Genomic DNA, 25,563 nt, shown 5'->3' on the forward strand with positions numbered 1-25,563 from the left:
GTATTTGTGTATATATATATATGTATGTGTGTATATATATATATATGTATGTGTATATATATATATATGTATGTGTATATATATATATATGTATGTGTATATATATGTATGTATGTGTATATATATATATATGTATGTGTATATATATGTATATATATATATATATATATATATGTATGTGTATATATATATATATGTATGTGTATATATATATATATATGTATGTATGTGTATATATATATATATGTATGTGTATATATATGTATGTGTATATATATGTATGTGTATATATATATATAAATATGTATGTGTGTATATATATATATATATATATATATATATATATGTATGTGTATATATATATATATATATATATATATATGTATATATATACGTATATATATACACATCATATATATATATATATATGTATATATATACGTATATATACATATATATATATATATATATAGTACTTAATTTTGTTTGCTTTGTTGTTTTATATCCTTGTTTGAGGTATAATCTAATTACTGTCCGAAATAAACAATAAACAAACAACGCTAATACAAATGTGACAATGAGCAAATATACTAATGGATTTTTAGGGGAAACTAAATAAATAGTCTTACATGTAATTTTTCCTTAAATGTTTTTCTGGGCACTTTTTACTGTTTTTAAAAGAAAGGGCGAGAAACTGAGAGTATGCTCACTTAGTTGAGGGTCCACTCCACCACTGGTTGGGTCCTCCCAGTGCTGGAGGTTCGGGACAAAGAACTAAACACACAGCAAAGAGGAGCTTTGGAAAGTTAAAGTATCCTGGAGAAATATTCCTGAAAACTACGTAAAATTATGTGTAATCAGGTTTTGTGAAAGGATAAATGTCTTTACCTTCAATTGTGTGTTTAATTTAGCATCTTTTAGTAAATTACTGCACATATTTCCTGCTTCTCATTTAAAAAGAAAAAGCAAAATATCCTTTTTTTTCAGCTGTACTCGTCGTTTTATTAAAAATGGATGAAATTCAGTCCCAGCCCGTTGCTGCAAGCTGTATACAAGAAATATTTGTTCGTCCAAAAATCTCGGCCCCTTTAAAGCAATTCTTTTTTAACTGGACTGAAGATGTCAGCAGCGTTTTCTTCCACTGAGGGACGCAGGTCTTTATTTTTTCCTCCTAAATTAAATTCTGCTTTCTTCTCTCATTTAAACGTATCCTGAAGTCATGTTGTGAGTCATTGTGTTTTAAATGCATTTCTGTGGAAACATGACTGCTGGCAGCTGATTATCCTTCTTTTAGGTGAACATAAATCAGAATTTATGACTCTGTCATACGCTGCAATCACATACATCACTTATACTCTTACATAAAAATGGGGATTAGTGCTTTTTGCTTCCAACAGATTATAAGCTAGATAAAACGTCTTATATGTGTTTAATATTTGTTCATCTGCTGTAGCTTTGAAGTTGGGTCCAGAGGCGTTTCGCTTCGACGGAGGGGTTGAGGCCATTGCCACCCGCCAGAACGAGAAATATTTCATCCTTCGCCCTGAGGTCATTGAGACGTACATGTACATGTGGAGGTTCACACACGACCCCAAATACCGAGACTGGGGCTGGGAGGCCGTTCAGGTAAAAGTGATGTTTCTTTCCCTGGTAGCTCTCAGTCAGAAAACAACTTAACTTCATTTCCATGTTCAGCAAAAGTTTAAAAAAAAAAAAAAAAAAAAATGGGCTCCAGGGTTTGGTGATATTCTGAGAGCACAAGGAGCCTGACTCACGTCGCCATCTGCTTCCCTTCCTGCTGTCTGTCCCTGTTTCCGTCTTTCTATCAGGCCTTGGAGCAGCACTGCAGAGTCGAAGGAGGCTACAGCGGCGTCAGAGACGTCTACGCCTCGTCTCCCAACTATGACGACGTTCAGCAGAGCTTCTACCTGGCCGAGACGCTCAAGTAAGACCCGAAGTGAACATCTCTAAACGCGCGGCGTTGACGGCTGCTGTCATTGCATGATGGAGCGTCTCGACCCTGCAGCCTGAAACTGACAGAGATGTCAAGCTTCCACTTGTCTGTAGATTCTAGAAAGAGGCTGGCAAGGTTACTTCACATGCACTCACACAGTGGAGTGAAAACAGAGACCTGGATGCAGAAACAGAATCACCTGATTTAGACGCTAGGCATGCATCTTAAACTGGCAGCACTGGCTTTAGATGGTGTTAAAACGACATAAACGGCTGTTTATGCAGCTATGCAACATGCAGCTTCGCCCTCCTACACTGCAGTCTGGGCTTGTTCCTTCCAAGCAGCCACCTTCAACGGTTCATGCAGAAGTGTCTAAAACTGCAGTTCGCCCCTCATCCACTAGGGGCCGCAAAACAGAGCAAATCCCCATAGACTCCCATGTTAAAAAGACCAACTTCACAGCAGAAATAAACATGTTTACAGCCTGGTTCAAAAATCCATTTTAGGTTTCGTACAGGTCCTCGATGACTGATGTCCTGCAGGTTTACCATTTATCCCTGCTCCAACACACCTGGCTTACATTAAACCACTGTTTCTCAAATGGGGGTACGTGTACTCCTGGGGGTACTTCAAGGCATTCCAGGGGGTGCGTAAATTTTTTTTTAAAAATATGTTTTTTTTCATGTTTCAAACATCCTTGAATAAAATGATATAAATGTAATATCATATAAATATTTAATACATTCCAATAAATGTAAGTGTACATTCATAAACTGAATTTACGTTTAGATTTGCACCTTTTCATTCCTCCCAAAATCCCACATTTCGACGTGAATTGAACCCTACTGTCGCCTTGACAACAAAAACCAATGGAAAAACCAATATTTTGTCTTTTTTCTGAACCAAAAGTACATTGCACTTGTTATGGGGTACTTGGCTGAAAAAATATTTCATAAGGGAAACTGTGTTGCAAAAAGGTTGAGAACCGCTGCATTAAACTGATCCAACAGCCGATTAAGTTCTGCATTTGAGCCAGGTGTGTTGGAGCAGAGATACAAGGAAAACCTGCAGGATTGTTGCTCTTTAAACCATTTTAGTTTTTATTCCTGTTTCTGTTCAACATGTTCTCCTAAATAAAAAAAAATTAAAAAAAACTGGTATAACATCTCGCTGGTAGAAATAAAACCTCAAGTATGATTAGAAACAAATGAGCAGATTTGTTTTTAATAACAAACAATATTCCAACCTACATGAGCTCTGAAAAGTCAGCTGAAGAAGAAAAACAGTAAAAGACATAAACTGTGAAAAGTATCACGTCATTCGTTACTACGTCTCACTTCCACTGAGCAATCTGCAGCCTTGTTTAGCTGCTGCCGCGTGGGAATCTCTGTACATGTTGGTGTGTGTGAGGATGTGTGTGAAGCCACAGATGGTAGCAGCTCTGATGCTCGCCGGCTCGTAGGCGTTTTCTCTCAGACGTTCCAGCTGTGCTCAAAAGAAAAGAAAGATCCCAGCTAGGTTTTTACACGGGAGGTTGTGTTTGTGTTTGCAGTCACTGATAATGTCCTTTATACACTCATGTAGAAAAGAATTATGATCCTCTTTAATTCATCTGGTCCTTTTTCAGGTGATAAAACCAGCTGACTACAACCTGAAGACATGACCTGTTACATGCTGACATTACTTAACAAAACTAAAGCAGCGTGCAGAACAAGCAGGAGTTTTCACACTAGCTGCGTTTCCATTAAATTTTTTAACAAAATAAAAGCGATATTTGCAAATTTCAACAAACATCAATTGCGATTCGCAATTGATGACACAGGGCTGTGAAATCAAAGTACACTACTCACAAAAAGTTAAGGATATTCGGCTTTTGGGTGAAATTTCACAACAAGCCTAAAATGCATTCAAACCTGTACAGGTGAACTTAATGTGATCTTCTCTAAGCTTTTAAATGCACATGTCCAACTGTTAAATGTTTCAATAAATTTTGCACAAGTTGCTGTTCTCTAACAAGGAGCTTAACGGCAAAAATCACGGCAGGTGTGTGATCCTTGAATTGACCAATAAATGTCTTGGTTCAATTAGAGCTGGTGTTTAAACAGTTGTCCTCATCATGCTGTTCACATTTTGACATCATGAGACCAAGACGACACCTAACAATGGAACAACAGTCCCTTGCCATTGCGATGCTTCAAACAGGACGTTCTCAGACAGAAGTGGCCACTGAGCTTGGAGTGTCACAGAGTGTCATCAGCAGGTTGCAACAGAGATATGGAGAGACTGGAAGAGTCACAGAAAGGCCTAGAAGTGGACGTCCTTTGGCCACATCCCGTGCTGATGACCGCTACATTGTGAACACTGCCCTGAGAAACCGGATGATGATGCCACTCAACTCCAGGCACGTTTAAGAGAGGTGAGAGGCATCCAAGTGTCACGTCAGACCATTGGAAACCGTTTACATCAGCGTGGTCTGCGTGCTAGACGACCTGCACGGGTACCTGACCACACCACCAGGCACAGGCATCATCGTCTTGCATGGGCCAGGGAGCATTTACGCTGGACGAGGAACCAGTGGGCCTCAGTGCTGTTCTCTGATGAAAGTCGATTCACACTGAGCAGAAATGATGGCCGGCAACGATGTTGGAGACGTCAGGGAGAGCGCTATGCATCAGCCACTGTTGTCACCAGGCCAGCTTTTGGTGGTGGCGGTGTTACAGTGTGGGCAGGGGTGTCCACTTGGTACAGAACTGCCCTACACTTTGTGAATGGTACAGTGACAAGCCCATACTACCTGAATAACATCATTAATCCAGTGATTGTGCCCCTACATGAACAGCACAGGCCTAATTTCATCTTCATGGACGACAATGCTCCTGCTCATCGAGGCCGCATCATCAGGGAACGGCTGTTGGAGACTGGTGTACCTCAAATGGAATGGCCTGCACTCTCTCCAGACCTGAATCCCATTGAAAACCTGTGGGATCAGCTGAGCCGTCGTGTAGAGGCTCGAAACCCTGCACCCCAGAACCTCAATGACCTGAGGGCTGCCCTTCAAGAAGAGTGGGATGCCATGCCTCAGCAGGCAATAAGTTGCCTTGTGAACAGCATGAGACGTCGTTGTCAAGCTGTAATTGATCCTCAAGGGCACATGACGAGATATTGAGACGTTCAAATTTTTTGTTGTGGTGTAACTACCATTGTTGTTACCTTTTGTGTTGAATGAATTTTTTGAGATGAGGAAATCAGTAGTGCATCCTTCTACTTAAATGTCTTACTTTTATGATATATCACTGTAGCATGAACATATTGCATTTTCCATAAATTTCACCTGAAAGCCAAATATCCCTAACTTTTTGTGAGTAGTGTATGTACGCTACTATTAATGACAAACAGAATAAATAAATAAGACAGACTTCAACAGTACGACTTGTTTGGAAGATGTTCAGGAGAAAACCTTTTCTTTCCTGCATCTGGTCAAAGCAAAATGCTTCTGGAGTCAGAACTATAGATGTTTGGTGAGAAACCACAGCTTATCAGCACCTCATCCCACCTCCAGCATGGTGGCGAGATGATGATTTGGACCATGAAGCCCTTGTTGTACGTCTCTGACAGCAGAAACCAGTTTGTGCTCCCAACTTGCAGCAAATCAAGCAGAATCAAGGTGTCGTTGCCAAATTAAAGTCCAGACCTGAACCTGATTAAAATGCTGTCGTTGGACCTCCAAAAGGCCGTCCAGGAACAAAATGCTGCAAACCTCGGTGAGCTGAAGCAACATTGTGACGTAAAGTTTACTGACATTTCTCCACAACATCGGTGCTAATGAAGGTTTTACGAGCTGCTGAGTCATAAATTATCTTCGTTTTTCTCACGCTGGTTTTTTTCATTTGGTTCAGTTTAGTTAAAATAAAGCAAAAAAAAATTAAAAAATGAAAAACGTATCCTGTTACAGGTTAGGCTGGATTATTTCAGTTCACTGAATGTCTGAACAGACTTTCCTTCCAAATTTATGATGCTGTTGCCTTCAGCTCCACGTAATTCATCCCAGCTACGCCTCCATCCTCCTCCTCCTCACTCACAATCTCCTCTTCATCTCATGTCGTTGTCTTCCTCCTGCGCATCAGACAGCCGGAAGTCAAGGTTAGCCTCACAGAGGGCAAGTCACCACGTCGTCTTTCTTTTTTAATGGGCCGTGATTTTTTTACACTCGTCACCGCTGCTCCAGATGACGACACACACACATTTTTCTATTTTTAAACGTTTTTTTCTGTCCAGATCAGACGGAGATCTTTCCTAAAGAGGTGAATCAAAAAGGGACTGAAAGAATGTCTCATTAGCATCATTAGAGCCTCGCCACCAGAGACATCTGACTTCCCTTCAGTCAAGCCGCATCATATTCATGATTTTATTCAGACATTTTATTCTATTCTATTCTACAGTCATTTAGCAGACACTTTTATCCAAAGAGACTTACATATGAGAGTGAGAACAACACAAGCATGAAATCAAACAGTAGAGACGTCGTAGGAAGGTGCTAGTGGACTGTCCAGTTGGACGCAGGTCCTTCCATGAAGTGCTACAGGCTTTTATTTTGTTTTTTTGTTTGTTTGTTGTTATACTCCCTTCCCACCCCATAAAATCACCTATGTTTAAATACAAAGAATTAATACCATAAAGTTTGTTGCAAACAACTGGGTTAAGTTCTCCAACTTTCCAACAAATATAGCAAAACGAAATGGACGGTGTCTGTTAGAAAATATCCGTCCCGTTCCTCTGGGATTCTGGCATCGTCCACGATGCCGCCATGCACACGACCGTGCTTCCCAGCGCCGCCCGCCCTCCATCGCTCACCGCTTCCGGGTCGTTTATTGACGAGCAGAGGAGGCTTCATACGTATTAAATATTTTGTGTAAATATTAAATCTATAATATTTGTATTAGATTTGTTTTTAATCAATTTTAACATTTATTACTGTTTTATTTAATATTATTATTATATAATAATTATATTATAGTTATTTACACATATTTATACATTTAAACGTTCATTTTAACTTATGACTCACAAAGGATCAAAAAGATTCCTGAACATTAAATCGCGGGTTAAATCCAGTATTTCGCATCATGATCATGGTGACATTTATGATATACCAAATGTTTTAGATGTACATACATGTAAATTTACACGTGTGTAATACTGATCACCTAAGCTAGCCTAAAAAAAATAAAATAAAATTTTAAAAAAAGACTTTTTTATGCAATAAAGACCGAAAATATATCATAAGCTTTCTCATTTGATAAAGTCTGCTTTAGAAAACGCATTTGCTTTGTTTTATCTCTTTTTATTTATTTTCATGATTAAATCTGTAGGTTTCTTCTTTATATGTTTACTTTTATGCAGCTTTCCATGTTAAGGCTTTCTCTAAACACCGGTCTTCCTCCTCCTCCTCCTCCTCCTCCTCCTCCTCTCAGCACATCCGACTCGGCTTTTTTCGCAGGACCTTCATAGATATTGCTAAACTTGAACACATTTGCAAATTAAATGATAAACTGATAAAAATCCTGCATTAAATTGATGAAGAGCTTCATGATTGATGAGACGAGACTGCCCCCCCCCCTCACCTCACTGGGATTCAACAGTTAAGACAAAACAAGGTGACGGCTGGTTAAACAGCAGAGAAATCCGCTCTGACAGACGATCTGCTGCGGATCTGTTTGGTTAAAATACCACCTGATATAAAATATAATCATTTCATCCTTCGTATAACTGCTGATGACCTCATCCATCCACATGGAGGAAGACTCAGCACCATTCCCCCTCCTTCATCCTCAGTCCAGCCGCTCCTCATGGTGCCGTCTCCCTGCAGAGATCTGGACACAAATGGATTCTGATTTCTCGTTACCGCCGCCGGAGTCCCATCTTGTCCGCTCCATTTTCCTTCTACTCAACATCTGCCAGAAGGAGGCAGGAATCCAGGCTCGCTGATCAGACCTCTTCCTCTGATTCTGGGTCAGTCGGGGTCCGTGTTGGACTCTTCACACCCCATGCAGAGACCGTCTGAGTGTGCACTGAGTCCAGTGTCTGCACCGCCTTCTCCCTCTCTGCTCACTTCATTTCATCCTTATGCGGTGATAATTCATCTGCTGAAAAGATTATTAGTCATAAGGAGCCTTAATTTCCAAACAATATCAACAAAGTGTTGGAGTTCAAAACATCATTTTTAGTTGTGGTCCCAGGTCTGTGACTTTTGCAACCAAAAGAGCCATTTTTGCCTTCAGTCCAGCTGAATAATACTACTTGCAAATAAAGATAAATATCTATGGCTGAAAATTCATTGAATTTTTTAAGAATTACAGTTTTATTCACATTTTTAATTTTAAATTAATGAAAAAAAAATATTTATGGTAAAATATGAAGAAACAGAAGTGCAGAGTTTCCAAACTAATGACAAGAAAATTACATTTAAATTGCAGGTTTTTTTTAGTGTCATCTAGTTTTGGAAATCAAGTCCAGTCATTCCATTAAAAATCCTCTGAAACCTGCATTTCACTATGACATCTATATTTAAAGCACAGACTGTAAATTAAAGATGGACTGAGCCTCCATGACGTCACCCATAGGTTTCTGAATAACTAAAGCTCATTGGGCGGTTCCTACCCTCGCCATCTTGGCAGCGTCATGCGTCTCATCTCTCCCGGAAAATACAAATATAGGTAAAGAGGTGTAACTGAGAGGGGGGCGTTGAGCATCATGGTGGATGATTGACATCTAACGAACTCCAAGCTGCGGTTGTTCTACATTCTTTATACTTGAAGCGGGAGATTGAGTACCTGTCAGTCAAAAGGACACGCCTCTATATCTGCCGAATCTCAAGATTAATTTACTTCTAAAGGGAAGAGGTAGAATAAAATTCACTCCCCCCACAGTTGTCATGAAGGTAAACCTGACCTTTTAAACCTAAAATGATTTTTGAACCAGGCTGTAAACATGTTTATTTCTGCTGTGAAGTTGGTCTTTTTAACATGGGAGTCTATGGAGATTTGCTCTGTTTTACAGCCCCTAGTGGATGAAGGGGGAACTGCAATGTTTTAGCACTCTGCAAATGCTTCACTTTGGTGGAGGTTGCTGCTTGTTTGGTTTAAATAGTTTAGCCAAGTGTTATCAAGAGCCGCTGTAGAAAGTCTGCGGAGCCGCAGGTTCTTTATTTATTGTTATAAAGTCTGCATTCACAAATCAACAAAAGAGTAACTCAGCAGAGCGATGCAACAAGCCACCGTTACGATGTCATCAGCAAATGTAGAAAACGTTTTTTTTTAAACAAAAACATCTCTTTCAACTTACTGGGTGATTTTTGCTTTTGTTGCAGCAAAACATGCCAATTTTCTACTTGATGCACTAAAAACAGATATAAATGTATGGAAGGCAAGGCAAGTTTATTTCTATAGCACAATTCAACAACAAAGTTCTTTACAGAGACAATAAAACGTTAGAAAATAAGACGCATAATTAAAAGTAAAAACAAAAAATCAAGGAAAAATAACATTAAATAAAGAAACGTGCAGATTCAGAATATAAATAAACTCAGCGTAACTTTGAATAAAATCTACTGAAATGCAGCTGAGAACAGGAAAGCTTGTATTCTTGATTTAAATAAACTGGTTGTTTCAGCTGATCTGAAGCTTTCTGGGAGTTTGTTCCAGACATGAGGAGCATAGAAGCTGAATGCAGCTTTGTTTTTACTCTGAAGAACTGATAAAAAAAAAAAAAAAAAACAGATGCAGATGACCTGAGGGGTCTGGTAGGTTCATAATGGGACAGGAGGTCTCTGATGTAGTTTGGTCCTAAACTATATAAACCTAAATAAAACTTTGCACCTAAACTAAGGAAATGCGGATTTGGTGGATAATTTCCTGGTGCTTGGTGCATTTGCAGGAGGAGCAGCAGAGTAGAGCATGTAGGTGGAAACTTACTGATGCTGCTGTCGACTCGTTCATTCATGAGGGCTCAGCTACATGTGGAGGAACCGTACACGTGGCCACGGGTGGACTGGTTTTTATGCTAAATGTGATGAGCCACTCATCCAGGAGAGGCTCGCATGCAGACACCTTCTTATCCTGCATGTAGGCGGTGACGTGGAGCCTCTGGCGTGTTGTTGTGGATCACGTGCAGCACATAGAGCTGTTATTTTAACTGCGTTATTTTAACATTTCTTTTCAACTAATGCTGGGCGATATATCAAATATACTTGTGATATCGTGGCTAGTACCCTGTGGGATATAGAAAATGTCTATATTCGTCATATCCGAGTATCCTGTTGTCACGCAGGTGTTTTTAGCTGTGGGTGGGGTTTCCTCCCTCCTCCTCGACTCTGCAACGCTTTGCACAGAGAGTTAAAGCAAGCGTTACGTACATAACGTGAGCTACGTGCTACGTCATGAGAGGCAGCGTGGAGCAGCTTTCCTAGCAGAGAACTCCGGTAGCAGTAGGAGCATGAGTTACAAAAAATGGAGGAGGGAGAATTTGTTCCGAAGGAAAATAGTACAGGATCCTTCATCTGGCGGTGGTTTAGATACCAGAGAGACGATGTTGACCAAACAACTGTCATATGCAAAGTATGTCGCAAAAGTGTCGCCACAAAAGGTCGTAATACCACAAATTTATTGAATCATTTGAAAAGTCCCCCCCTAGAGCACGTATTTCATACGTTGCATTTATTACATCATGCAAAGTCACTTTATTTTGTTTTAAAATGACATGTTTCTGCCACTGCTTTAACTGTTCAATAAATACGGTTTTGAACAGTTTGCTTCGTTACAATTTCATCCTTTTGGCATGAATGTTTAAAATCAGCATATCTTAATGCAGTATGAACAATTATGTTTTAATGGAGACACAAAATCATCTTACTGATGTGATTGTAAGCACCAAAGAATTAATTCAAGGCTAAGGTAAATATCGAGATATATATCGTATATCGTGACATGCCATAAAAATATTGGGATATTACTAAAAGGTCATATCGCCCAGCCCTACTTTCAGCTGCAGGGCGGCGTGGAGCCTCCAAACACTGGGCTCCAATACGCCCAGCAAACTGGGGGAAGCGACTGGTCCCATTTCCTCATCCTGAAATCTGTCTTTGTTTACGTCCTGCAGGTATCTCTACCTGCTCTTCTCCGATGACGACCACCTCCCGTTCGACCACTGGGTCTTCAACACCGAGGCGCACCCTCTGCCGGTCATCAGGAAGGACAAAACAGACACACCCAACGAAGTGGAGTAGCGGACGCCCAGGAAGCCGTGAGATTTCTGTAAATCTGAGCCTCCAGCTGTCTGTCTGAAACTGTTTCACCATTTGGGGCCCTTCGACGGCTTCAGATGACCCCTGATTGGATTTTAATTTATATTTTTGATTGAATCTAGAACGGCGTTTGAACCCGTTGGAGCTGAGTTTTTACTGTAGTTCCTTCTTCTTTTTTTTTTTTTTTTGTTTCCTTGTGGCTCTCTCTCCGCTGGACGAGTCCAGACGCCGGTTCCGGAGCAACAGATTCACCGCTGACTACCGCAGAATTCACACGGCCGGGTTTCTGTGTTTCATTTCAACAGTTATCGAAGCGTTCTGCATCTCTGGCTTCCTTGTTTGTAGCTCCGCCTCTGTTGTTTGTCGCCACCGCCTCCCTGAAGTCCGGAAAAAGCCGGCGTTGACCGAAGCTGCAGCTCTTGGCGAAGGAAGACGACACTGGCGTAACGTTCGCTCCTCCTCGCCGTGTTTCTTCTTCCTCGCCGCTTCCACATCTGGACAGGAAGTGTTTTCTTTCTCGTCGCCACACCTGGACTGTTGTTGGAAAAACGTTTGGAGTTCGTTTGTTTGTTTCGACGGTTTGTTGCTTTGGGAGAAACGGAAAAGAAGCCTCTTTTTTACCAATCACACCTTCTTCTTCTGCTGCTGTATCGTTGTCTTCATCTCCTCCCTGCCTGGGTTCAACCAGTACAGGTGTTTTCAGCTGGATGTCTGGTTTTTTTTAACCCCTCTGCTGACGTTTTATTCTTCTTTTAAGTTTTTCTTCATTTATTTGACAAAAACAGCGTTTTTCCTTTTGTCACAGGGATTTAAAATAAATTATGGAACTAAAAAAAGGAAGGTTTCTGCTTTAAATCAGGACAACAAAGTCTTGTTTTTGTTGTAGAAATATAAAACAAACCTGCTGCAAGTGTAAGCATCCTTCCAGCTGAAGGTCGAACCCTCCTTTCAGTCTCGTTTCAGTCGCCCACGTCCAGCATCAGGCAGGATGAAGGATCTTCTCTCCTCTGTGAGGAAAACACACACATCCAGTTGTTTCAGTTTGGCAAAGTTTTGCTCATTTTGTTGAAAATTTCACGTAAAAGTTTCCTCCTGACGGCCAGATTTTAATCCAGATTAGTCTTTGACCTAGTGCCTTCACTGTTGAGAAGGAGTCTGAGGGGGGAGCAGCTCCCACAGAGCAGTGGAGTTTCGGAGTAGTCGCACAGCTTTAAGTTCCCATGCCTCTGATGAGGATTATACCAAAACTAGACACGGATTAAAGGATTACGCCCTCTTTTGATTTGATATTCAGAGGAAGTTTGGCTGAAAAACGGGTCCAGAGTCGCTGAAAACATTGCGATAAGTGGAGATCGGACCACCAAAGTCCAGCAGATTTCTAATAACAGAGCTCAGAATAAAAGTAGTGATACTGGTACTTCTCCTGATTCCCTGGATTCTGAGCTAAATGTCGGAAACAGACTCCAGTTGCAGCTGTCAGGTATCTCCTGGGCGGCAGTGACACCTAGTGGTGAAAGAGTGGCGTTGCAGCTTACATGAGACGACGACCCAGTGATCATTTCTGTCTTTTTCCTCCAAATAATTCCCACCAGGCTCATCTTTATTTTAATTTATCCCAAAGAAACAGTTCTGGGCACCAGTATGGACATAAACTCAGACCTACAGTTAAAACCTTGTTTGATTTGAGGACTTTAGACACTATTGATCTCTGGAAAGGAAAGTTTCTGTTTAATCTCACAGTGAAACATGAAATATTAGTTCTTTATTTCTTTATTAACATCCCCTTGACTACAGATGGCGAATAAATCTGACTGAAACACAAACTGGAGGCATTTTTCTGCATCGTTCAGAGCCAGTTTTTCTCGTCCGGCTTTTCTGTTTCCAGCAGCTCGCCTCTGCAGGACCTTCGCAGCGAAACGTAGAGATCTGGACGGCCAGACGAAGAGTTTCCAAACTAAGAAACCAAAAAGTCGAGGCAGCGGCGACTTTCCTGAGCTGTGTGTTCCTCATGTCGCTGAACAGACAGTCTGGTCCCTTATTTTCCTTGTCATACTGTAATAATTCTGATGCTGTTAATTTATTTTGTTGTAGTGATCATAGGAGAAGGCGGCGGCCCGACCAGGTGGTGCTGTGGGTTTAAACACACAAGCAGATCCTGGTGGAGGTTTAGGGCTCGGTTCGAAACGGCAGAGAATCAGCAGGACCTGTATGAATGTACCATCCAATGTGAAGCGAAGATTTTATTGTTGATGTTTTTGTTTTGCTTTGAGTCTGAAAGCACAAAAAGTTGAACCCATGCGCGCAGGCGGAGCAGCGCCGTGCGAGCACACACACCTTCACCTTCTGTCCGTTGCTTTCCCGACACGAGGAGACGTGAAGTGTTCCTGGTGCAGCTCAGAGAAACTTGAATCTTTTTATTTCAACCTGCTTCTGTGCTGGACTGCAGGATTTCCCACTTTATCCACTTTATTTCCTGCTTTATTGGATATAAATCAAGTAATTTAAAGACGGAAAATGTGACTTTTCTACGAATGCGGAAGCAAGATGATGATCTTGTAGAGTAAGAGTCATTTGATTCATATCTGCTGTGAGCAGTCGCTGAAAATGGTTATTTTCTGGATTCCTTGGCTGTTTCACAGATAAGACCCACCTAAAATATTCACTTTACAATTAAATCAACAGAAAAATTAAGAATCAGATTTGTTTTTTCCTGAAAAATCGACTTAATTTCTGATAAATTTGTTGCGATATTTCCTGCAGCTGCAGTCGAGACAGAAGTTTTTTCTTGTTTCACTGCAGAAAAAACGTCTTTTATGATAGAAAACTTGTCAGATTTGATTTCTGCAGATTTCTGAAGTATTTACTGGTGTGGGAATGGTTTGGGAAGATTCGTAGGTAAAATCCTCTGATTTAAAACGTGATATTTTAATATAAATATGTTAGAATAACTGCTTGGAAGAGTCAGTCGGGTTTCTGAACTCGGACTTGAATCTGCAGCGTTTAGCCCAGTAGGAAGCCTTGTTTTTTATTATTTGGATGATTTGTAGGCATCTGAAGGCTTCACTGCCTGAAGAGAGAAGAGCAGAATGTATTTGTGGATGTGAGCGCCGGCGTAGCGTCCGCTTTAGCTTCACGTCATTTCTTCTCACATTCAGTCTTGACTTATTTAAATTATTTTCATGTAAAGTTCGGACTGTCTTCGGTGGTTTTTCTGAATTGTGTGATCCCTTCCGACGCTGTTCTGTCAGTGAATTATAGAGGAGAATTCCACCTGTTTCATAAATATCCCCGACGCCATGAAACAGATTAGGAAGAACCCGGGTGGCGTTCTCCTTTAACAGGTTTAAATGTGTGAAACCAACCTCAGAAATGTACCTGTACAAAACATATTGCTGATAATCATTCCATTGCACATAGTTTATGTTGCATTTCAATGCAATGTTTTAATTTTGTGGGGAAATTTGTTTTCTGGTGTTAATGTTATTATGAAATGTAAATATTCCATCGCGGCAGATGAGCTGTTTGACATTTATATCAAATCTTCGGAGCTAATGGGGTAAAATGATATTAATGAGCAGCAGACTTTTTAATAAACTATATTTGTTACACTTTTATTGTGAATAAAAACATCTTTTAATAAATTCTGTGTTTGGTTTGGTGTGTTTTTTTGACTCGGCTGAATCTTTAGCTCTCCAGAACATGCAGGCAGGGGCGGGTTGCTGCTTTGATGGACATGTCATGTCGACCAATCGGTTGGGGAGGTACCCTGACAGGGATCACCAATCCTGGTCCTAGATGACCGGTGTCCTGCAGGTTTTCCAAGGGTCCCTGCTGCAACAGACTTGATTCAAATCTATGTATATTTAGCAGACATGAGCAGAGCTTGTCTGAGACCATGTCCATACGTAGCCGGGCTTTTTAAAAAACCGGATTACCCCCCCCCACCCCCAGCCAGTAAAACAAAAAAAAGAGTTCACACAACCTCGTTTTTCAAGTACAAATCCATCCACACCAATTCAATTCAATTCAGCTTTATTTGTACAGCGCCACTTCACAACAGTGTTGTCACGGGGAACTTTCCATCCACATCATTTCAAGCCAATTCATACATATCCTATAATAGAAACCAACTGATTGCATCGAGTCATGACTTCCATCCAGTCCCCCATCCTGAGCTGCACGCGGCGACAGTGGGAAGGAAAAAACTCCCTTTTAACAGGAAGAAAACCTCCGGCAGAACCCGGCTCAGGGAGGGCAGCCATCTGCCTCGACTGGTTGGGGTGGAGAGGACAGGAAAGACAGATCAACATGTACAACTGCACTTATTCAGGAAGACCTGCGGAAAAAAGGAGAAATAAGTTACAGACGGCAATATTGGCATATATTTATACATTAATACATTTGAGAAATGGAGCGAGGTACTTCTCAGTGCATCAGGTAACATCCCCATTGCTCTCTGCATAACCTTGTTCAGCACATTCATCAGCATATCAAACCTTTAGTAGCGCCCCTAATCTTATCCAATCAGAAGAACCTTCCATCTCGCAACGTCACTTTCACAAAACCTGAAACATACCTCCAACGTGATCTGGTTAGGTAGCAGAAAATAACTGTCCTTAATCTCGTTCTTTGCCTTTGGTAGTTTATGTGGAGCGGTATTAGAGCTTGTAAAAACAAACACACACCAGCGCCTGGCATGTGTTCAGTAAGCGGCGTGCCTATGGTTTTATTTTGAAAAGGCCAAACAGGAAGTGTACGCTCTGTTGTTGGGGAAAGTTTGGTGGTTCTAACTAAAAATAAAAGACGGCGGTTCCAGTTCTGCAGAATTTCTTCATGTTCTTGTTTTCTATATTATAAAAGTAAAGGCGCATGAACAAGACCCTCGTTTACATGAGCAAAGGTCGCACATGTAACGTCATGACATTTTCTGTTGCAGACGGAAACCCAAAACCTCCGGTTATATATGTCCACATGCTGATGTGCAAACGGAGAATTCCCACATCTTCACTTTGGTCGGAGGTGTTTAAAACCATTGTTTTTGAGTGCAAAAATCTGCGTTTTGTTGTGGATGACAGTCCAAATTGGAGAAAAATATCTTCATTTTGTGGGATTCCTGCTATGTGTGGAGAAGGCCGGAGTCAGACAGGAGTTTTCCAGCAGGGTCATTTGCAAAACCTGCAGGACACCGGCCCTCGAGGACCAGGATTGGTGATCCCTGTACCATGATGTAGCAGGAAGGAAGAAGGTGTGGTGGTTTAGACCAGATGCGTAGAGCAGCAGACAGACGGGAAGCTGGATTTAAATGCAGACTTGTCAGAAAACATGAAGAAATTCTTAAAAATTGAAAAATAAGCAGCATTTAGCTGTATTTCAGTGAAACTGGAGACTAAAGATCAGTTTAAATGAGTAAAATAATGGATGAAAAATGTCCTTACCAGTGTAAACCATTCATAAATGCTAAATTAGGCTAAAGTAGAAGCTTTGAGTGATGACAAAGAATCATTAAAAGCCAAAAGAACCAGACCTCCCATCAGCAGATCCCAGACCTATCAGGCCTCGAGTTTCCAGATCGAAGAGCTTGGAACATCAGCGGGCTTCAGGTTAGCTGTCAGACCTGATAACACTTTGCTAGCATAGCATCAGGAGCTAGCAGCTTGAAGTCAGCCTGGCCAAGATCCGGATTAGACCAGTAACTCCTGCAGGAAGCGAGCTGCATTTCGGTTCCCGAGTTGCTCGGGAGTTGCTGGCATCACTTTTTCTGCAGCCCAGTTCCAGCATTCCCGCTTCCAGCCTCGTGCCCAGGGATCAGACGCGTGGGTTTGGGTGTGCAGTGCAGGGGTCTCCCACCGTCCAAAGACATGCATGTTGGGTTAACTGGTTACTCTAAATTGCTCCTAGGAGCATGAGTGGTTGTTTGTCTCCGTGTGGCCCTGGGATGGACTGGCGAGCTGCTGGGATAGGCTCCAGCTTCCCCATGACCCTGAATCGGACTAAGCAGTTAGGATGAATGAATGAAGTTTGATCCATTTGATTGGATTTGATTCAGGTGTGTTAGGGTTAGACCAGGAAAAAACAAAAACCGGCTGGATTGCGGAGTGTGAGGTCCACTTACAACCTTCAATCCTTTCACAGTAAATCTTGTTTCTTTGACGTGAATCTTTAGTGTGAATTGTCTCCGTTAAAGCTGCTTTTTTCCTGTGGAACACATTAAAAATGGCTTTACTCTCACATCTGCTCTTTTCTTAAACCTTCGAGCGGAAACAAGGAGCCTTTTCACCAACTGGACAGCAGTTTTAGTTTGTCTCTGCTTGCATGAATTCTGTGTGACAGGAAGAGCTGCAGGTCTGCAGAGCAGTTCGGAGGTCATGGCTGAAAAGTCACATGTTTTTGCATTTTCCATCCAGCCTGACATCACAAATCCCAAATCTACCAAGAGGGATTGTCGCTCCTTTGAAGCATCCAGTCTCATTCTTAAACCCGCCCCCATTCAGGGAACCAGTGACAGAAAATACAAGAATCTCCCGGCTGTGAATGAACTTTTTCAGGAAAACCAGAACTGGAGAATCCTGAAGTCCTGAAAGGCAACAGATAAGATGAAACTAGATTTCTCTTCCTTCCCTCCCATCAAGTCCTTTTACCTCCTCTTTACAAACCTGCTTCATGAACAAACCCTCCTGGGGTTTCCTGGGACTTAACTGATAATTACTAAGGACCCGTATGTTCCCTAACACACATACTTCATACTTCCATGCTTCTTCTAGAAATCTGCATCTAGGCAGGATTCTGGCTGCTTAAGATTCCCACATGGTTGTAATATGTATCTGACATTTTGTTTGTTCTTTTGGCCATAAAATCCAGATTTCTGACATTTGAAAATCATTGCAAATGTTTTTATTTACATTTTAACCCAACATCCCGACTTGCTTTGCGTTTGTGTTGAACTGAGTGTGTGTGTGTGTGTGTGTGTGTGTCATCTGTCTCGTCCCAACTTGCCATCTCTCTCTCTCTCTGCATCTTGTAAACACACCTCAACGTGAAGATAAACAACATTGTTGATAAACTCACTGATGTATTTGTGTCCCAGCTGTTCCTGTCAGCGCCACCAGAGGGCAGCAGAGGACCACGCGAACCTCGCCGCTTCTATACTTGTTGAGACTTGAAATATTTCTCATGATGCATTCTCCATTTTCAGTCCTGCATGTATTTTTCCTGATTATTCTGCTCTGTTTCAGCAGACAAACATCTTCAATCAGCCTCCTCTTCGACAGTAAACCACCCTCCCTCCCCCCTCGGCAACATTTCCACTTAAACCAGACGACGTCTGGGCAGCTCAGCATCTCACTGCTTACAGCATGAGAGGTTTTTGTCCTGGGAAAGTAAAGGAAGAAGCCCCCCCTGTGGTGAAGAAAATGAGGCATAAGGATGTAGTTGAAGGATTTAGACTCATATTTATGACATAACAGTTATGAAACCAGGCGTTGTGCTGTATTTTCTCGGTTCTATTTAATCTTCCCGCATGAATAAAGCTGTATTTATTAGCTTTAGCATCTCCTGACTTCCCGCAGATCATCCCTGATGTCCTGCATGTTGCTTCTACTTCCTCTGTAGCCTGTTTTAATGTGACTCCTGCTACCTGTTTCTGCCTTTTGGCCACATTTTTACCTTTACTCCCCCTCAGACACTCAGATCAAAGTGTTTTCTGTCTGCAGAGCACCTCTTACCATCCTTTGGACAGATTCATCACATTCTGAAGCCACAATCCCCTGGAGCCTCTTTCACATTGTGCACTTCACCTCATCTGTTCCAGTACTTGTCGGCCACCACTATAGGTGGTGTATTGGTCTGGAACTGGAAGTCCTAATGGATCCCAGCGCTTCTTTCAGTGGTATGTTGTGTCTCTGGTAGCCATGCTGCTTTTCAGAGAGAGAAAAGTATTTTTCACAGTGAAACAATTTTTTATTTTTCAAAAACTTTAGTTTGAAGGTTTTGAAGAAGAAAGTTTTTGACCAAACTGTGGTCACACAGCGTGAATTAAGTTAGATTAAACATTGTGTTTGATTTTTATTAACTTAGGAGCAACACTAAAAATTCCACAGCAGCACTTCTCAGCATCGCATCCTGTCTCTTCTCTGAGCTCCCTCCTGCCTGTAAAAGTCAGTCTGATGACTCTAGTCTCTTGTTTTGTTACTTTTTCCCTTTGTCCTCCAATTATTCCTGTTTTTTTTACTGAATCAGCCATTAAAATTGCGTCTTGCCAACCAGTTGCTGTTCAGTAAAAACTGTTAAACAGCTTCTTTCAGGCTGGAGATGCTGCAGGGCAACCACAGCTTCAGGAATCAGTGTGCCATGAAAACTGGTCAAAAGCCCAGATTTAAAATGTTGGATCGTTATTTTATGACGTTTGGTTCCTGATAAACTCATCTGTTATCTTCGAAACTCTACATATTTAAAGTTTTGGCCATAAAAAAAAACCCTTAAAAGATTTAAATTGATGAGTATGCGAACCGGGCCTGGCCCACGTTTCCAGCTGCCATCCGACATCCAGCTGTTTACTCTGTTTATGTACTTCACTGAAGAGAAAAAAAACAACTTCTCTAAGTTTGCATGGAAGTCTTCTTATTCGTCTCCCATCTCTTTACTGCTCCTTGCTTTCTGTATGATCAGGAATTGTGTTTTCCTGGCTGAGTGTAGCAGCTCTTCTCCCAGCGCCTTACACGTTTCCTGATGCTTCTGGAGCAGGGAAACATCTAAAACCAGCAGGACAGTGGCCCTTTGGGGCCTGGAATTTAAAAACCCTCTAAAATACAGGACATGATGTGAGCTGGCCTGACCTCTGAGAAGATCCATGGCAGATTGTTCTTCATGTGTTTCCATGTAAACGCCATCCTACCCGACTGGGCAGCCCTGCAGATTAAAGCCATGTTAGCATGAAGTCAGTTTCATGTCCTCGTATCGTCTTCCCTGGACGTGTCTTCATCAGGCTGATCCAGTAAAACGTCATTATCGAGACGGAACTGAAGGATGGAATAATCTCCTCTCATCTTGTTCAGGAAGCACAAAACTCTTTTCTTTAGTATTCAGAGAATTTGTCCGGGTCTCAGCATGGAAGCTAATTAGCTTCTTTCAGGCCAAATTCTGAGCAGACGCGAGTCGGCTTCAGCACCTCTGACAGCTCACCGAGACGTTGAGCATCTCAGGGCTGTGGACAGAGACGAGGACGGAAACGTGGCTGAATTCCTAAAACGACTCTGCCTTTGCTCAAGCTGCTGTTTAACCGGAGCGATTTAGGATCAAAACACGACTTCCTGGTGCCTTAACATGTCATGACTTTTAGTTCCTTTCACTGAAAACGGGATTTAGATGAACCAGAGCGGCCAACATTCCTGCACGACACCGTATGCGCTCGTCTTTTATCCCTTTTAATCACTGGTTTTTCTTAGTTATTAAATCTGTCGGGTTAAAAAATCTAATGGGACGAATTTAATCATTCAGATTTTATTTATAGTGATGAGTTGTGTTGTTGTGGCTTGTTGATTATTTTTAATCTGACTGTTTTTATTGACTGACCTCCTATGGGACCCCAGACGGAAACTAGCTGCTGGCTAAAGCTGCTATGATGCTTCTATTCTCCTCCATGACAAGTAAAAATAAACATAATAAGATTATCCTGAGGAATGCAGTGAAGGAGGAACGTCAATGTTTTTCTCAAAAAGCCATCTCTGGCTTTTCTGTTTGTTTTATATAGTTTTGACTCTGTATGGTTGCTGCCTCAGCCAGGTCTTCCTTGTAAAATAGATTTCTGATCTCACTGGGACTTCCTGGTTAAATAAAAGTAAATAAATGATAAACAAATAAAAACATTGGCCCATCTGAGGGGAGGATGTTGGGGTGAAACTACAACTATGGCCGACAAATCTGGATGATTAAGCCTACAAGGTTTGGTGTTATGTGATGAGTGTTACAACCCCCGTGGGGTCTAGGGGTAAAAAAGAGGGTGGTAACATAAAATGGAACAATTCAACAATTACAAATACGTAAATGGGCCGAGTGTGTGTAACCATTAAATAGTTTTTGTATTGTAACGCACTTTGTCCCTACAGTGGACACTTATTTACAAGCTTTTTCTTGTATATTAATGAATGTGAATGGTGTTTTTGTAAATAAACCACTTCAGTGGATGTTAGTGAGTCCCATACGTTTCCACTCACTGGAGAATAAAAAAATATGATATAATTGAACATAATGTAATTTCATAAGTTTGCCTTTTTTGATTTTTTTTTTTGGGGATTTATTATATATTATTTTATAAGTATTTCATAGAATACATCCAAATGAATCGTGATAAATTCTAAGTATCATTGCATATGTCTGCAGAGGTCAAATACTGTATTAAAAAAATGTTGCATTATTTTTATTAATTCATGCATGAAAGGATTTATTTGACTGTAATGATTCAGGGTTATTTGGACCAAACTGAGCTGGAATATAACAGGTTTAATTGGATTAAACTGGTTTATTCTGTTGTGAATCAGTAAATTTCATCATTTTCTTCATTTCTCATCTAAAATGAGCCCGTTTGACTCGAGACAAGGACGTTTCAGCACCACAGAGTTGAAAAATGAGACTTTCGTACCAGTCATACAGTATTTCTTGTTGTCATGGATACAGCTAAACCAAGGCTTCGACCTTGTAGTCCAACTCACGTTGCATTTTTTAACATCTGCTTGTGTCATTCTTTCAATAAACGCAGATGAGGATGTTTAGAGTGGAGCTAGAAGTCTAAAAAGGATGAAGAGTGACAAAAGCAGGCGGTAACTGGTGCAGACTGGTGGAAGCAGGCGGTAACTGGTGCAGATTGGTGGAAGCAGGTGGTAACTGGTGCAGACTGGTGTAAACAGGTGGTAACTGGTGCAGACTGGTGGAAGCAGGCGGTAACTGGTGCAGACTGGTGTAAACAGGTGGTAACTGGTGCAGATTGGTGGAAGCAGGTGGTAACTGGTGCAGACTGGTGGAAGCAGGCGGTAACTGGTGCAGACTGGTGGAAGCAGGTGGTAACTGGTGCAGACTGGTGTAAACAGGTGGTAACTGGTGCAGATTGGTGGAAGCAGGCGGTAACTGGTGCAGACTGGTGTAAACAGGTGGTAACTGGTGCAGACTGGTGGAAGCAGGCGGTAACTGGTGCAGACTGGTGTAAACAGGTGGTAACTGGTGCAGACTGGTGTAAACAGGTGGTAACTGGTGCAGACTGGTGTAAACAGGTGGTAACTGGTGCAGATTGGTGGAAGCAGGTGGTAACTGGTGCAGACTGGTGTAAACAGGTGGTAACTGGTGCAGACTGGTGGAAGCAGGCGGTAACTGGTGCAGACTGGTGTAAACAGGTGGTAACTGGTGCAGATTGGTGGAAGCAGGTGGTAACTGGTGCAGACTGGTGGAAGCAGGCGGTAACTGGTGCAGACTGGTGGAAGCAGGTGGTAACTGGTGCAGACTGGTGTAAACAGGTGGTAACTGGTGCAGATTGGTGGAAGCAGGCGGTAACTGGTGCAGACTGGTGGAAGCAGGTGGTAACTGGTGCAGACTGGTGTAAACAGGTGGTAACTGGTGCAGACTGGTGGAAGCAGGCGGTAACTGGTGCAGACTGGTGGAAGCAGGTGGTAACTGGTGCAGACTGGTGGAAGCAGGCGGTAACTGGTGCAGACTGGTGTAAACCGGTAGTAACTGGTGCAGACTGGTGGAAGCAGGCGATAACTGGTGCAGACTGGTGGAAGCAGGTGGTAACTGGTGCAGATTGGTGGAAGCAGGCGGTAACTGGTGCAGATTGGTGGAAGCAGGCGATAACTGGTGCAGACTGGTGGAAGCAGGTGGTAACTGGTGCAGATAGGTGGAAGCAGGTGGTAACTGGTGCAGATTGGTGTAAACAGGTGGTAACTGGTGCAGACTGGTGGAAGCAGGCGGTAACTGGTGCAGACTGGTGTAAACAGGTGGTAACTGGTGCAGACTGGTGGAAGCAGGCGGTAACTGGTGCAGACTGGTGTAAACAGGTGGTAACTGGTGCAGACTGGTGTAAACAGGTGGTAACTGGTGCAGACTGGTGTAAACAGGTGGTAACTGGTGCAGACTGGTGGAAGCAGGCGGTAACTGGTGCAGACTGGTGTAAACAGGTGGTAACTGGTGCAGATTGGTGGAAGCAGGTGGTAACTGGTGCAGACTGGTGTAAACAGGTGGTAACTGGTGCAGACTGGTGGAAGCAGGCGGTAACTGGTGCAGACTGGTGTAAACAGGTGGTAACTGGTGCAGATTGGTGGAAGCAGGCGGTAACTGGTGCAGACTGGTGTAAACAGGTGGTAACTGGTGCAGACTGGTGGAAGCAGGCGGTAACTGGTGCAGACTGGTGGAAGCAGGTGGTAACTGGTGCAGACTGGTGGAAGCAGGCGGTAACTGGTGCAGACTGGTGTAAACCGGTGGTAACTGGTGCAGACTGGTGGAAGCAGGCGATAACTGGTGCAGACTGGTGGAAGCAGGTGGTAACTGGTGCAGATTGGTGGAAGCAGGTGGTAACTGGTGCAGATTGGTGGAAGCAGGCGATAACTGGTGCAGACTGGTGGAAGCAGGTGGTAACTGGTGCAGATTGGTGGAAGCAGGTGGTAACTGGTGCAGATTGGTGTAAACAGGTGGTAACTGGTGCAGACTGGTGGAAGCAGGCGGTAACTGGTGCAGACTGGTGTAAACAGGTGGTAACTGGTGCAGACTGGTGGAAGCAGGCGGTAACTGGTGCAGACTGGTGTAAACAGGTGGTAACTGGTGCAGACTGGTGTAAACAGGTGGTAACTGGTGCAGACTGGTGTAAACAGGTGGTAACTGGTGCAGACTGGTGGAAGCAGGCGGTAACTGGTGCAGACTGGTGTAAACAGGTGGTAACTGGTGCAGATTGGTGGAAGCAGGTGGTAACTGGTGCAGACTGGTGTAAACAGGTGGTAACTGGTGCAGACTGGTGGAAGCAGGTGGTAACTGGTGCAGACTGGTGTAAACAGGTGGTAACTGGTGCAGATTGGTGGAAGCAGGCGGTAACTGGTGCAGACTGGTGTAAACAGGTGGTAACTGGTGCAGATTGGTGGAAGCAGGTGGTAACTGGTGCAGACTGGTGTAAACAGGTGGTAACTGGTGCAGACTGGTGGAAGCAGGCGGTAACTGGTGCAGACTGGTGTAAACAGGTGGTAACTGGTGCAGACTGGTGGAAGCAGGCGGTAACTGGTGCAGACTGGTGTAAACAGGTGGTAACTGGTGCAGACTGGTGTAAACAGGTGGTAACTGGTGCAGACTGGTGTAAACAGGTGGTAACTGGTGCAGATTGGTGGAAGCAGGCGGTAACTGGTGCAGACTGGTGGAAGCAGGCGGTAACTGGTGCAGACTGGTGAAAGCAGGCGGTAACTGGTGCAGACTGGTGGAAGCAGGTGGTAACTGGTGCAGACTGGTGGAAGCAGGTGGTAACTGGTGCAGATTGGTGGAAGCAGGCGGTAACTGGTGCAGACTGGTGGAAGCAGGCGGTAACTGGTGCAGACTGGTGGAAGCAGGCGGTAACTGGTGCAGACTGGTGGAAGCAGGCGGTAACTGGTGCAGATTGATGGAAGCAGGCGGTAACTGGTGCTGATTGGTGGAAGCAGGCGGTAACTGGTGCAGATTGGTGGAAGCAGGTGGTAACTGGTGCAGACTGGTGGAAGCAGGCGGTAACTGGTGCAGACTGGTGGAAGCAGGTGGTAACTGGTGCAGACTGGTGGAAGCAGGTGGTAACTGGTGCAGACTGGTGTAAACAGGTGGTAACTGGTGCAGATTGGTGGAAGCAGGTGGTAACTGGTGCAGACTGGTGGAAGCAGGCGGTAACTGGTGCAGACTGGTGGAAGCAGGCGGTAACTGGTGCAGACTGGTGGAAGCAGGCGGTAACTGGTGCAGACTGGTGGAAGCAGGTGGTAACTGGTGCAGATTGGTGGAAGCAGGTGGTAACTGGTGCAGACTGGTGGAAGCAGGTGGTAACTGGTGCAGACTGGTGGAAGCAGGTGGTAACTGGTGCAGACTGGTGGAATCAGGTGGTAACTGGTGCAGACTGGTGGAAGCAGGTGGTAACTGGTGCAGATTGGTGGAAGCAGGCGGTAACTGGTGCAGACTGGTGGAAGCAGGTGGTAACTGGTGCAGACTGGTGGAAGCAGGCGGTAACTGGTGCTGACTGGTGGAAGCAGGTGGTAACTGGTGCAGACTGGTGGAAGCAGGTGGTAACTGGTGCAGACTGGTGGAAGCAGGTGGTAACTGGTGCAGACTGGTG

General features: G+C 43.0%; 1 protein-coding gene across 1 annotated transcript in view; it reads left to right on the forward strand.

Moving 5' to 3' along the window:
- The window catches only part of man1a1 (mannosidase, alpha, class 1A, member 1), a gene marked incomplete at both ends in the record, with an annotated part of 171,307 nt that extends 160,073 nt beyond the window's left edge, over window positions 1-11,234 (forward strand). The window contains 3 exons of the mRNA XM_079255707.1: window positions 1,454-1,626; window positions 1,830-1,945; window positions 11,108-11,234. Of these exons, the coding sequence (XP_079111833.1) occupies window positions 1,454-1,626; window positions 1,830-1,945; window positions 11,108-11,234 (416 nt within the window). The remainder of the gene's footprint in view (window positions 1-1,453; window positions 1,627-1,829; window positions 1,946-11,107) is intronic.
- Window positions 11,235-25,563: the final 14,329 nt, after the last annotated feature.

This window comes from Telmatherina bonti (genome assembly GCF_933228915.1).
Source record: "Telmatherina bonti genome assembly, chromosome: 16".
Lineage (NCBI taxonomy): Eukaryota > Metazoa > Chordata > Actinopteri > Atheriniformes > Telmatherinidae > Telmatherina > Telmatherina bonti.